General features: G+C 44.6%; 1 protein-coding gene across 1 annotated transcript; it reads left to right on the top strand.

Annotated features, from left to right (window-relative positions):
- Positions 1–67: 67 nt before the first annotated feature.
- espnla (espin like a) lies at positions 68–14,513 on the top strand (the record flags this gene model as incomplete). Its single annotated transcript, XM_080002380.1, has 11 exons — positions 68–361; positions 998–1,188; positions 2,711–2,897; positions 2,976–3,158; positions 3,259–3,390; positions 7,782–7,940; positions 8,049–8,199; positions 8,920–9,092; positions 9,197–9,361; positions 10,694–11,694; positions 13,982–14,513. 11 exons carry the CDS (start codon positions 68–70, stop codon positions 14,511–14,513), a joined length of 3,168 nt encoding a protein of 1,055 aa, XP_079858506.1.
- Positions 14,514–15,468: the final 955 nt, after the last annotated feature.

The raw sequence follows: 15,468 nt of genomic DNA, 5'->3' as shown, positions 1-15,468 counted from the left end.
CGCTGGGCTACGAGGAGCTCCAGTGAACCCGTGCCGTGTGCCATAGTTTTCTCACGTTTTGCTCGGGATGGTGCTGCACCGGGCCTTGCACGCGGCCCGGGTAGGTGACCTTGCAGCCCTGAGGGAGCTGGCGTCCTGTGGTCACCTCTCGTCCACCATCACCGACGCTCAGGGCGCCGGCCTGATGCACCACGCCGCACGCTGCGGCCGCTTGGACTGCCTGCACTTCCTGGTCAAGGAGCTGGGTCTGGAGGCCGACGCCCGCGCCCTTAACCGGGCAACCCCGGCTCACGATGCAGCGGCCACTGGCCACACACCAGAGCTCCAGTGGCTGGTGGAGAAGGGAGGCTGCAGCATGGAGGTGAGAAAGACCCCTGGAAGCAGGACTCGCAGAACGCAAAGCTTCTCTGGACATGTCACATCTTGTGCCTTGATCTTCCTTTGAACTGGGTTGTGTGTAATCACTCCAAATTAGATTTGGGGGGATGGCTTCAGATGGTCACTGATCCCCCAAATAGGATTACGTCACTGCTGTTGTAAAAGGCGCAAAAGAGTACCTTTTCAGATGTGTTACAAGCTGATTACATCATATGGTGTTCACTTACTTGTAATCCCGATGTATTACAAAGCCACTGTAATTATGTCCAGATGGGTCAGGGGGTTCTACTGACTAAAAGTTAGCCAGTTATTATGGGGTGGACTTTACTTTAATGTTGTTTTCTGATGCCAACTTAGCAGACAGATGCTCAAGATTTGAGAAAGTATCCCACATCCCAGATTTCATGTAAGGTAAAATGGTCATAAACCCCACGACCAGTGGACAGGACAGGGGGGTTGCTATGTATGATGAATTTATACATTGTTTAACCTTAAAGTCGAAAAAATAATTGTGTGTTCCACCATATATCCTATATTAATCTAATCAGATCACTTTATAGCTATCATATACCATGACTTATTTTTGTAATAAATGGGACCTCCTTGTGGATGATGCCAGGACCAGGATGCTTCAGGGGCCACTGCTCTTCACTTGGCTGCACGTTTCGGCTGCGTGGAGGCGACCCGGTGGCTACTATCTGCTGGGGCTGGGGCTGAGGTGGAGACCAACTGTGGAGCCCTGCCCACTCATTACGCTGCAGCCAAGGGAGACCTCACCTGCCTCAAACTGCTGCTGCAGCGGGCACCTGAGTAAAGATTTAACACCATCTCTATTTCTGTATGGAAAGGTGTAAGCGTTTAACCTGAGTAAAATACCCTTAATATGAGCTTCAGGTCTACTACAGATTATAAATCATGGTCGGTTTAGGACTCCTGTTGGTTGGAGTCTATGAATTGAACTTGAGCCTTGTGTAAACAGGACTTCCACAACACACACCTGATGTATGTGTTAACCTGCAGGGTAAGCACCGTATCCCCTGACACTTTTTTGCCCCCAGTGACATGTAATCACCTAGAAGACACATACAGACTGTTAAACAATCTCATCTGGAGCCATGGGCATTGCAGTCCTCACAGACCTGGTGAAGGTAAAGGGTGAAGTGGAACTTAATGTGTAATGCAATCTACTGTAATTACTAGCTGTGGTTAATGCATTTTTGCAATAAATTATCGGGTACTCATTCACATAACACATTCTGTATAATCGTTCTCTACATTATGTAAGACTTTCTCGCAATTAAAACAGTCAGGATCATGAGATTTTTGGCGACAGTCATACTAATAATTGTGATTAACATTTAATTGTCTTTGTTTATTTTATGCCACTATAGTAATGGCACAAAATAAAACTTGTTATAAAAGATGTCCACCTATTTCAAAAGAGCCATTTATTGGCATTGGAGATTGGAACATAAATATTCAGGAAGACAGATAATTCCCATCCCATATTTCATGTAAGGTAAAATGGTCATAAACCCTACGACCATTGGAAGGGGGGCTCCGTTTTGTGTGGCGGTGAACTAATTCACATTGTATTTATTGCAACTTGGCGGCAACTTTACAAGAAGATTGTGCTCTACTCAAATAATTGTGATCAGGTGATTATTACTCCTCTACTCACTGCTTGGCTTGGACTTGGTGTAGCAGGCGGCACTCAAACGTGATTACCAAGATTACCGGTGCTCTGTTGCTTCCGGTAAAGGCCGGAAAGCAGGAGAGGAATGTATGTAATTAAATCCCTTTCCTATGAACCTCCTGCCCATCCCCTGAACCTGAGACAGGCACTTGGGCCAAGATAAAGCCTTGTTACGCTGCCTGCTTTTTTCTCATCTCCTTTGTGGAAAGGTATGACTGTAATTTACATGACACATTGAAGTTGTCACAAAATCACATGTGACCCTCTGTCACTTGTGAATAATGGATGGCTATAGGCCCCAAAATTTCAGAGTGCATAAAAGAATATGTAGCCCATCGGTGTTCAACTAATGAAAGTCTATCAGACTGTGATTCACATCCCAGAAATGACTCCGGGAAGTATTTTTGAGATATTGCATCAGAGATGTGTGAATACTAGACTTGCCAATTTTTTAATCCAATCGAAATAAAAGCTATTATAGTCATTTTAGGTATTCCCATTTTCTGCCAGATTTGTTAAATTACTAGAAGCCAATACATTTAAAATCTGTGTGTCAGGATATAGATGTTGGTTAAGACCCTAACGATTTGGTCCCGCTGATTGTTTGACCTTGTGGCCATTGGTGTGTTCCCACAGGTGTGTGAACCGGCAGACATGTTTAGGTGCGACCCCACTGTACCTTGCCTGCCAGGAAGGGCATCTCCACCTGGTTGAATTCCTGGTGAAGGACTGCAGGGCGGACGTCCACCTAAAGGCCCACGATGGCATGAACGGCCTGCATGCTGCCGCCCACATGGGCCACTGCGCCGTCGTTGTTTGGCTGGTCAGTAGAACGCTTAAAAACATGTATGTTATATTTACTTTTCAAATGTCTGATCTTGTTCAACCAATCCCCAAATAGGCCTCCTTCACAGAGATCAGCCTCTCTTGCCAGGACAGGGAAGGAGCGACTCCTTTGCACTTTGCCGCCAGTGGGGGGCACTATCGCATCTTGGAGAGGCTGCTCAATATGGGTTCAAAGGTCATCAAAGACTATTGGGGGGGCACTCCTCTTCATGACGCTTCAGAGAATGGAGAGCTGGAGGTTTGATTAAAATGTGAATGTGTATAAATGAAGTAGTCGATACTGTGGGGCTTTTTTTTTGGTATCGTACCTATGCTTTGTTTTTCACTCTGTCTGCCAGTGCTGTAAAATCCTGCTGGACAATCAGGCAAACCCCTCAGAGCAGGACATCGATGGGTTCACATCCGCAGACCTGGCAGAGTACAACGGTCACCAAGAATGTGCCCGCTTTATCCGCAACGTAGAGAAAAATGTAAGAATTCTTACTTAAAGTGGTAATCCGTGAGATTGTGCAAATCCTAGATTTGATACTTTATTTACCTGAAGAAGAAATAGCCATTCAATGTATTTGTGTTATCTACGGTATGTACTCTTCTACATGCTCTTTCGATTGTTGGTGGCGGGGTCCAACCACCTCAAGTGACCAAGAAGAAAGAGCAATCCATCGGTTTGGAAGAAGGCAAACATTCCAATACACTTTCCAATGGAATTTTGGGACTTGAAGTGTAATCCGTCCAACACAGAAAATCTATGGACATTTTAACACGTATTTAATTTCGCACACTTGTACGATTGCGCACCACTGAACACAACCCGATCGGTGGAAGGTCTTACGGCCTCTGCCAATAATGTCTTTAATTGAGGAAATGAGAAGATAACACGAAAGCCTGTTCCATTCCAGAGCTGCTCTCTCCACTCAGTTTAATTGAGTGACTCTCAATTTAAGAGGCGCAGAAAGTGGAGGACAATGGCATGAGTGGTTGATAAGGGATTACAACCGATGATGCTGTTGGTGTATGAACTGGAGCTGAATGGCCTTGTCTTCTCGGTTGCCATTGAGGACTCTCTGAGATAAGCTCTTTTGTTTTGTGTTGCGGACACGGCCCTCCTTAATTTGACTGATAAATATTTCAGTGTCAACACCTTGAGCGTCACATGAGGGAAAATTGTCTTGCTTTGACCTTAAAGCTGTTTCCTGCGTACTATATTTATAGATCACAGATTTTTTTTAAACAAGTTCATGATTCAGTCCTTTAACTTTGCTTTTAGATTTGAAATTTGAGATTTTGCTCCCCAAAATGTAAAGAAAATCGAAGCGGTTTTCAGGCAGATTGAGATTCATGCTGTGAAATGCAGGTTAACGGAAACTTGCCGACAAAAAACATGAATAAGTCAACAGAAGAGAGCAAGGCTCATTCGTGGACAAGTTGATGATGAGAATCCAGTGGAGCCTGGCTGCTGGGATCCTTCAGAAATAATCCTCCATCAACAATGGGTAGCTAATTAGCACAGGGGCTGCGGCCGTGTTGGGCCGGGCCGGGAGCTGCCACCATCTAAGGGCCTATCAGTTACACCTCTCCAGTGGCTCAGGTGGAAAGCCCAGGGGCTGAGACCGTTATGAGATCCAGGAGCTTGAATTTCACTGTTTTCACCATTCTGATGCCTGAAACGGGCAACCCTATCCCTCAGAGGATTTCGAGAGCAGGATGTCATTTGCTTCAAACACACGTTTGATTGTGCGTCATGTTTTTTTGGGGGATTTTTTTTTTTTCTTCTTTTTCTCCGGGACTTGGAAGTGCTATGACTGTCACTTTTTGATACCTCGCGGCGGGATAGCGGAATATACAGTGTATTATGTTTCTTGGCAGCACGTGTTTGGTTGAGGGCATGAAAAATGCTTTTACAAATTGGTTTATCTCATGCTGTCTGAAAAAGGACTTAATAGCCGTTTTTATGAACTGAGGAAAGGACACCACGTTGGTTCTTGACCCTGGTTATGTTGTAGAAGAACTGCTTTAATTACATTTGTAGCCGTGCTTTGCTTTGGTGAACAGTGTCACTCACAGGGTTCCATTGGTTCTTAAGTGTCAGGCGGAAAGTCTCATTTCCGAGCAGCAACCTAAGTGGATTGTTTGGGACGCTGACCAGAGAGTTGCGTGTTTGGCATTTCCGCAAGTTCGGTTTGCTCATAACAAGCTCTCGCTCTCTCGCTCTCTCGCCAGCAGCTCTTCTACTCCGTTGCTTTCAGGACCAGCTGCAGTTTGAACAATATACGGCTGGAGGTTTATTTTAGACACATGTATGGCATTGTTGTCTGTAATTGGTATTTTTAGAATACTTGGACGGAGCAGTTAATATGTCATCTCAATTTAGTTGTTTTTGTTTAGTATGAGGAAAAAAAAAACACATTCTTTGTGTATTAATCAGTATCATTGCGTACAAGCAGGGTCGTCGGGAGGGGAAGAGGATCCGTTTCTAGTCTTATTCAGCATTACCTCCAGAGGGTACCTAGTAAACCACATTTTTCTTCACTGTGTCGAAGTCAAAGAAATCTGCGGGCTTGCAACTTCTTTAAGACCTTCACCCTTTTTCATCATGCATCAATTTCTCAAATCCATCCCAAGCCTTTAGAAGTTTTCATCAAATTTCCATCAACACTCTGTGAGTCCTGTTGCTCTTTAAGAACCACAGTGAATTTAAATATTCCTCCAAGCAGGGATAATGGAACAGGACCTGTTGATTGTAGTCGGAAAATACAAAAAGAGAGGTGTAGTCGTGGGGATTGCCAGGAAACTCTGTATTATTGCGTGACTCCAGTCATCTGATACTGAGAATGTGGCCGTGGCTTGTCACAACAGCGTAACTAGTCTTGTCAAATGGACCGGGGCTTTGCACTCATGATCTGGTTTGATACCATACACTGTGTTTATCGTCCTTGTAGCTTTTTTTTCCCCTTCCATATTATTCGTAGAATTTTCCAAACTTGATCAGGGCGGGGTTTTGGCTTGATGTGGTCGGATCACTTGCCAATTTGTGAAACCAAAAACAACAACAACCTTTGATTCATTAGCTTGCACATACAATGGAATAGAGTGGAAAATGCACCCGAAAGCGCTGGATAAAGTGTCTCTTTCCCAGCTGCTTTGACAGCCTTCCACTGATACCTCCCTGCGTGCGACAATGTGGCTATTGGTTTGTTCGTGCATTAGTGACATTACCAGCCATCCTATCCTTTCCTTTAATTATTAACGGCATTCTCCGATCAGAGTTTATTGTTTATTGCCTGGTGGCCCTTAGCCACTAGTTGAGATGTTGATGATGGTGTCGGACCGGTGGGTGGTGATCTTCAGATACTGAGTGGCGCCCGGAACGCTGGCTGCACGAGTCAGCGGCGCTTTTAAGTCTTATTGGTACTTGGAAGAAAGAAAATGAGTCAGGGTAAGTAAAGCTTCGGGGGGATTTATCAGTTTTGGATGTATATCTTTTATAAGTTTACTTTCAACTTTACTTGCTTTCACTGTATAAACTACTTTTGTTTATGTCCTATGCCATCAGCTTGATATATGCTGTAAAGGGTTAATTATTCATACATTTAATGTTATTTTTTACTTTTCCTGTAAATCTTGGAATGGGTCTGAAAATAGAGATTTGAAATCAAATGAACTCGACCACAAATTAATCCATGTTTTTCCAGTACTATATACAAGCTCAACAATAAACATACGGTTGTCTTTGTATGATATCTATATTTTACATATTCAGATTTGTTTAGATTTACGAAATGCAACATATGTCTTTTGAGTACATCTTGGCTGCAGTGTAAATATTGGGTCGTTGTGTACAGAAACCATATCATGGTTGAGTCCATCATGAGTTGGAAGTGGGAGTGGATAATGTAAACCTACTGTATACAATCCATTTGGCAATTTATTATGACAGAGAAATATTTAGCATTTCTTAGCTTCTTCAAGATTGATCCAAAGGTCCAAGATAGTGAGGCATGAGGTTATTTTCTGTCTGCCAGTCAGCGTCCCGGTGCATGTCGATGTTTCTGAGGTCCTCTTATGCCTCTTAATCTGTCCTGGTCGGGGTCTCTGTGGCCTCGTTTGGTGGGAGAGGGGGTTCAGAGTATTACAGGGCTAGGCTATCTATATCACTGTGGTGATTGTGATGGGGTGCTGATGAAAACCAAATGCTCGCTGGCCACTGGATCTAATTAAACACACAAAAACAAATCCACTGCAGAGGACAGTGAACTTTTACGAGAAGGGTCCTAAAGGAACAGAATCCCAGCCATTCCCGGTCCACAGTTTTATCTATTTATGTATTACACAACTTCGGGGAAGTTTTTCTTTTTTTTTGTTCGGCCTGCGCAATGTCACGTTACATCCAGTGTTGCTAGACATCAAAATGTTGCATGACAGGAAATGGCAAAGACCACCTCATGGAGAGAAAGCAGAAAAACACATGTTAGCATATTAGACCTGTCTTTGATGTTTTGAGTTTAATAATTACCTTGGATATGGTGTCCATGAGGCCAGTGGAGGTTCATCAAGGGGTTTATAAACACTTCCATATATCTTGCAGTGGGTTCTTAAGTATTCAAGATTGTTTTCTTTCCAAGAGTATACAAGGTATTGTAGCCAGAGGTGGAATTTCCAGGTTTAGAAAGTAAAAGTCTGCCCAGTATTTGAGTCAACTATCTGGATTATTTGCGATTCCGGAGGTATAACTAATACGTGAAATCAGTTGCTTCAGTGTGTGACCAGGGAAAAACCAAGGCAGGGCTGTAACTTTCTGAACCTGGAATAGTCCAGCAACTGTATTTATTCTTTAGTCACCTATTGTTGTTGTTCCTACCAGCCCACGTCTGCCAATAAGCCCATTGAGGAGATTGCTTCAATTGAGGAAATCAAACTAAAACCAGCTGTGCTGCGGCAACCGAGCAGAGGGGACTACTACAGATGTCTGAGTGACACATGCACGGACCACCTTAGTAACACTCAGATGGAGAGTTTAAAGGTGAACAGCGTCTCAAGCTTTTCAACACCATTCCTACTCTGCCTGCTGGAATTCTGCACGTTGTGGCCCAGAGCCAATTGGTTGTGTCTCTCATGTTCTCTCAATCAGCAACCAGAGAATGAAGAGCCCCCCCAGGCAAGATACCCCGCACCTCCTCCTGCACCTCCTCTAGCCAACTCTTCACCCCATCCCACCATGCAGGACCATCCAGAAAAATCCACAGCCTCCAAAATGGGACAGGTTCAAGTTGCAACATCTGGTGAGAGGAAGTATTTGTTAATCAAGCAAAATAATTATCTTTAAAGGGGTATTACATTTTTTGGAGGGAAATTCACTGTCTATCTTACCCAGATTCAGCGGTGAAGGTCCATACCAATTTCATCCCAGCATGTCCACTATTGAGATAGCTGGGTTGCACGCTTACTGTATTAGCTCAGTGCAAGGCTGCAGAGGGAAGCAACTAGCCTAGCTCCTGTGAAATGAAAGAAATACACCTTCCAGCGTCTCAAAAGCTGATTTTAAGTGATACATTGTGCTCCTTTCTGACGAGTAAAAATTAAAAATGAGACAGTTCTTTTAAGTGCCGCAAAATTCAAAGCTTCGACGCTTGCAACCGTTCGGCACCAACACGTTGTGTTTCACATGTGGCTTCAGAACTGAAAATCACTGCACTCAGTGGAGAGATTGTCCAAAATCATTCAGAATGTAGGAGCTAGGCTAGTTGATCCCCTTTGCAGCCTTGCATTGAGATAACACTGTTAGAATGCAGCCTGTCGCCATCTTGGAACTGGACACAGGGAGGAATTTAGCATTGACCTTCTCGCCTGTAGCTGGACAAGCTAGACAATAAGCTAATTTCCCCAAAAAACTGCAACTTCCTGTAGTGCATCCACTGGATAGATCCCTACAAAAGTAAAATAGTGTCTGTTAAATTGTATTGAAATACACAATAGCAATAACATAATGATTTGAATTACAGTTATTAAAGGTTTTAATCAGACCGTGGGTAGTGGGAGTGAGATTGAATTCCCCGCTCCGAAGATCCTTTTCCCCGATGCTCAACTCCTCGCTTCAAAGAATCTTTTTGGCAACATGAAGTCCATCACATCCCTGAAACAATCTGGAATGTCAGGAGTCTTTACACCACAAGGAGTAAGCACGACAAGCCCTGTTTTCTGTACCTTTGCTGCGTGTGTGCCTACTTTTCACTCACCTTATAGGGCGATAAATTTATACAATTGTCCATAATTTTGCAGAGTAAAATGGTGGTGCTGCCCACGGAGGAGGCCAACCTCTCCGACATCGACTACCTGGTTCCCACCCACGACGACCGTGGCCGTCCCATCGCTGAGTGGAAGAGGCAAGTGATGGTGAGACAGCTGCAGGCCAGGCTACTGGATGAGGAGGATCAGAGGAGGAAGGTGAGGGCTGCTTTGTTTATTAGGGGTCCAGCCCGAAGGACGGGAGCCCTATTGTTTTTGTGTGCTTTGTCACATCATCATCCAATTGAGAATAGGCAACCACGTGATGCCGCATTGCATTCTGGGTAGCGGTCGCCATATCTTGGGATACACCTCTTTGTCGCACACAGTTACAACAAACACAAATCAGAGGAAAGAAACACGAATGGACCGTGTGAAGGTGAAGTGCAAGATTCCTTAGCGAGAGAAGCTGAACAAGGAAGTGAAGGAACGTTTACTTCGACAAAATAAAGGACATTCACATACATACACATACATCACATACAATCACAAAAAGTGTTTGGTGATTTCAACGAGCTACTGCAAGTAACGTTTCCGAAAACACACAGAATTTTCTTTGATTAGTTATGTAGCTATGCAGCCAGCTAGTTGTGCAAAGTTAGCTGTGTAGCAACAACCCCAACACCAAACAACGCTGCTTGGCTATGCTACGCCATGTATGCGGAGCTAGCGGTGTTTTCATTGTAAATTACCTGTGTGAAAATGCCGTTAAAACACAAACATGTGTCAGGAAATTTTTCCAAAGTCGACCTTTGTTGGTCTTATGGCTGCTACCCATGCCATGCGATGCCTCCTTTCACATAGGATGCGTTGTGCGCTGCGCTCTAAACTCCCTTGTGTGTATTGGTTGATGCGTCAAAACAGCGCTCCAAGTTTGTATCCGGTCGAGATGAGAGACTGCAGGAAGTGATGCTGCGTTCCATGGGAACTCTGAAAAATTATTTGTGTCAAACTTCGAACTCTGAAAACTGTAATCCATGTCAGTAGTCCCCCGGTCTGTTATCTTGATAAAATAGGTAAAATGTTCGCAGCAGTTTGAGTATGGGGGGGTTTCCAGTTTACGTTGTGTTATGTTATGTGTGTGTTGGTTATCATTTATTTCCGTTTTATCCCGGACCCCGTGCATTAGTGCCTGCAGCTATATTTAACATTGTTGTTCTAATGGCATATTGCAGTCAAATAATCTGTGGTCCAAATGAATTGAGAGTTTTGTTCTACTCAAAACTATTGAAAAACAAAAGACCCTTAAAGGACATACTGGTGGGATTCTGACTTCTAGCAGAACTATGTAAGCCTTGTGAAAAACACGCAGATGTTTACTTTTGTAAATCTACACATTGCTATCAAATCTCTTCACATACGAGATTATTTGTCACATCATACAGTATGTCACAGGAAATATGAGTGGTCAAACATACACCGGTACTGTATGTTCCTTAACTGTAACATTGCCTACAGATCTATTCCTAAATCCTACCTCTCTCTGTACAGGAGAATGGGAACAGATACAATAAGGTCAGCTGGAGATACTCCCAGGCCCACAACGCCATCCTGGGGCCATTCGGGGAGCTGCTGACGGAGGACGACCTCATCTACCTGGAGAAGCAGATTCAGAACGTCTCAATGCAGAAGAACTGTGAGGGCTATGAGCTGGAGCTGGCTCGTCTCGCTGAGGAGCTCAGGCACATCCTGCCGGCTCCCATCGTCAACATCACCGTCAACACGCAGTTCAGGAACTTCACCAGCCAGGTTCCTCTGCCTGTCTGGTGCGGCCGCATCTCGGGCATCGTGAAGAGCATGTCCCTCCTCATGACCAACCTCACGGACCAGCCCTACTGCAAGATGCCCAACACCGAGCTGGTCTCGGTCTTCTCCCAGACGCCGGACAGACAGAACTGCACCAGGGGACGCAGGGAGAGGATCGAGAATGAGATTCACCAGTTTGGAGTGTCGGTGAGGAATCTCAAGTCCAATTTCGAGAATCACTCTGGAGGTTCTCCTCTGGAAGACGACAAAGCGGAGCCCATCATGTTGAAACCTTCCGCGCAAATAGACGCCAATCAGGTCCACAGCCTGATCGGATCGGTCAGAACGGAGACGGAACAGCGGCCGAAAGTCCTCACCGCGGCCCCGGAAGCCGACCGAAACAGTGACTCCTGCATCGACTACGACGAGAAAGTCCCAGACGTTATAGAAAGCACCAGTCTCAGGAAGGAGCGTATCGTGGTGCTCTTCTTGGGCCACTGGAAGAAGTCGGCCTACACTGTGACACTGAGGAGCAAAGACGCCGCGGAGAGGAAGATGAGCGGCGGCGAGGCAGAGGTGGTGGACAAGTCCGACAGCGGTCGCAGAGGCAGCGAGGAGAACGCCCAGTCGAAGAAGATGATGAACAGCTCCCTGGGACACTTCTTCAAGCAGAGGAGCGCCGTCAACAAGATGCTGGGGAACTGGAGGAACATGATCTCCAGTGTTCCCTCCCGGCAGATCCGCAGGTGAGGCAGGCACTGAATTTCTTTCCTTTTATTCTACTATATGCTGTTGATCCTTTTCTCTGATTATTGTGACATAAGAAACGTGGAAAATATATATATATTTTTTACATTTAAAAATTACTTCAAGCAAACTACAGGCCTGGGGGCCACATCCAGTCCGTGAGACAATTTAATTCAGTCCACTAAATGTTTATAATATATTGTTAAATCTGGCCCACAAATGTATTTAACATCAAAATGCTTACTGAGGCTATGCAATTTTGTGAATATGGAACAAAATAAAATAGGATATTATATTTGAAACTATTTTATAACAAATGTTATATATATATATACTGTGTGTGTATATATATATATATATATATATATATATATATATATATATATGCACACTACTCACAAAAAGTTAGGGATATTTGACTTTCGGGTGAAATTTATGGAAAATGTAAAAAGTTCACGCTACAGTGATATTATATCATGAAAGTAGGGCATTTAAGTAGAAGCATGCAATGGTGATTTCCTCATCTCAAACAATTTACTGAAACAAAAGCCAACAACAGTGGTGGGTTTACCACAACAAAAAATGTCAATGTCTCAATGACTTGTCATGCGCCCTTGAGCATCAATTACAGCTTGACAACGACGTCTCATGCTGTTCACAAGTCGACTTATTGTCTGCTGAGGCCTGGCCCCCCACTCTTCTTGAAGGGTGGTCCTCAGGTCATTGAGGTTCTGGGGCACAGAGTTACGAGCCTCTACACGGCCACTCAGCTGATCCCATAGATTTTCTATGGGATTCAGGTCTGGAGAAAGTGCAGGGCACTCCATTTGAGGTGCCCCAGTCTCCAGCAGCCGTTCCCTAATGATGCGACCTCCATGAGCTGGAGCATTGTCGTCCATGAAGATGAAATTTGGCCATTGTTGTTCATGCAGGGGCACAATGACTGTATTAATGATGTTATTCAGGTAGTATGGTCTTGTCACTGTACCATTCACAAAGTGTAGGGCAGTTCTGTACTGACTAGACACACCTGCCCACACTGTAACACCACCACCACCAAAGGCTCGTCTGGTGATAACAGTGGCTGATGCGTAGCGCTGTCCTTGACATCTCCAACATCATTGGCGGCCATCATTTCTGCTCAACGTGAATCGACTTTCATCAGAGAACAGCACTGAGGCCCACTGGTCCCTCGTCCAGCGTAAATGCTCCCTGGCCCAGGCAAGACGATGATGCCTGTGCCTGGTGGCGTGGTCAGGTACCCTTGCAGGTCGTCTAGCACGCAGACCACGCTGATGTAAACGGTTTCGAATGGTCTGACGTGACACTTGGGTGCCTCTCACCTCCCTTAAATATGCCTGGAGTTGAGTGGCATTCATCATCCGGTTCCGCAGGGCACTGTTCACAATGAAGCGCTCATCAGTGTGGGATGTGGCCAAAGGACGTCCACTTCTATGCCTTTCTGTGACTCTTCCAGTCTCTGTATCTCTGTTGCAACCTGCTGATGACACTCTGTGACACTCTAAGCTCAGTGGCCACTTCCCTCTGAGAACATCCTGTTTGAAGCCTCACAATGGCGAAGTACTGTTGATCAGTTGTTAGGTGTCATCTTGGTTTCATGATGTCAAAATGTGAACAACATGATGAAGAGGACTGTTTAAATACCAATTGAACCAGGAAATCTATTGGTCGATTCATGGATCAAACACCTGTTGTGAATTTTTCCGTTCAGCTCCTTGTTAGAGAACAGCAAGTTGTGCAAAAAGTACTGAAACATTGAACAGTTGGAGATGGGCATTCAAAAGTTTAGAGAAGGTCAAATTAAGTTCACCTGTAAAGATTATAGTGCATTTTAGGTTCATCCTGAAATTTCACCCGAAAGCCGAATATCCCTAACTTTTTGTGAGTAGTGTGTGTGTGTGTGTGTATATGTAAAGAGATATAATTACATGTCTCTTTTTAATGTATTTTTCAACACGGCCCTCCAGGAAAATACAACCTGGCCAGTGTCCCCCAGGTCAGTTGAGTTTGAGACCCCTGAAAGTCTTTCATAGAATGCAATTGAAAAGCCAGTATTTAGATTTGATTAAATAAACCATTTCCTGAATTTCCTGAAGTGTTTTATTTTGTCAAATATCCCTTTTGCAAAGTTGTTCCGCTGAGCATGAGAAAACCTGACTTAGGGTTTACTCAAGTCCCACTTGTTCAATTTGGAGACTGCTGTTGTAAATATTGAATATTGCTATGATGCTATTTTCCATCTTATAAGGGGGGCTTTTTCTGCAGGCTCCACAGGCAGCAGGCCCTCTACTCCCCAGAGCAGTTCCTGCCTCGGGTGGAGGGCGTGCCAGTGGACTATGACAGCCTGACCCTGGACCTCTTCATGCTAGGCTACTTCCACATCCTGGAGCTGGACCTCCCCGCGGACGAGCGCAAGATGCGACACCTGCTGTGCTTCGAGGTGTTCGACCACGTTGGAGGCTTCACCTGGGAGACGGTGAGGGACTTCCACAAGGCCGTCGTGCAGGACATCGAGGCCGGCAACCGCGAGTGGAAGGACGGCTTCGAGGACATTAAAGTCAAGTTCTTTGGAAACGCAGTGAACCAGTCTAAAGCGGTTCCCGAGGTGGAGAAGCATATCCTTCCAGAGTTCAGACAGGTCCCCAAAGTCATCGTCCAGACGCCCACCCCTGATGAGGGCGTGCTCAAAAGTGGAACTGACATTACCAGTTTCAGCAATGCGGAAATCTGTAAATACATCGACCGCAGCTTTGCTTTTTGGAAGGAGAAAGAGGCCGAAATTTTTGATTTTGAATAGCTGTTTGCAATGACTTCATTTTTTTTTATCATTATTTGTAGTTAACTGACAACTTATTTCAAGAACTCAAAACAATAATACTTTTTTTTCTGAGTGAACTCTTTTTAGGCATAAAAAGAAACCTTTTGCTATTTAGGAAAAGATCAGTTCAGTCAGCACCACAGTTATTTAAAGAAACCTTTATCCAATTGCAGTAATGTATATTTGGCGGTATGGCTCTGTTCTGGGACCTCCCTGCCCGTCCACGAGCATGCATGGAAAACCTAGGAAAGGAGAGCACTCCTCCCTGCACGTCCATGTGCATACATGGAAAGCCCTCATGTGGGGAGAGTCACAGCAAAGATCCCCCTCAGGGAACAGAACAGACGACAACAGCAGCAGCATCATCATCAGCATCAGCATCAGCATCAATGACAACAGAAATGATATTGATAGTCAGACACAGCATGAAAAGGAGGAGGTGGGGGGGGGCTGCAAAGAAAGCAACAAGGGTAGGTAGGAAAAGCAGCTTAAATAAAAGTGCCCTGATGAGCTAGCCAATTGGATGCAAAGATGGATCAGGTGGTCCATTAACCGATGTGGATCAGCTGGTGTGGCAGGCTTATGAGCTGGATATGACTTTGTGGCCTGCCTGAGCTAAGGGCATGCTCAATTTGTACGGTTAACCTCACAAACAGGACCGCGGTCTTAGAGGATGGATACCAGTTCTCAATAAAATAAACAAAAAAATAAAGAAAAATAATACACCTGCAACGTTGTCTTTGTTGTCTTTTCATCATAAACCTAAATGCAAAATATTACATAATGAAAGTACAATCATAGACCTCAGGGAGGCTTAATTAGCTCTGAAAAATCACTATGAAATATGGTGATACTTCCCTCATAACGCTTGGCAGCTTTCAATGCCGTTGGGAAAAAGGCAAAGTATGTTCCTTTAACGGTGTGTGGACCCCAT

Source organism: Zeus faber, assembly GCF_960531495.2.
Source record: "Zeus faber genome assembly, chromosome: 1".
NCBI lineage: Eukaryota > Metazoa > Chordata > Actinopteri > Zeiformes > Zeidae > Zeus > Zeus faber.
This window is presented reverse-complemented; position numbering and strand designations above follow the sequence as displayed.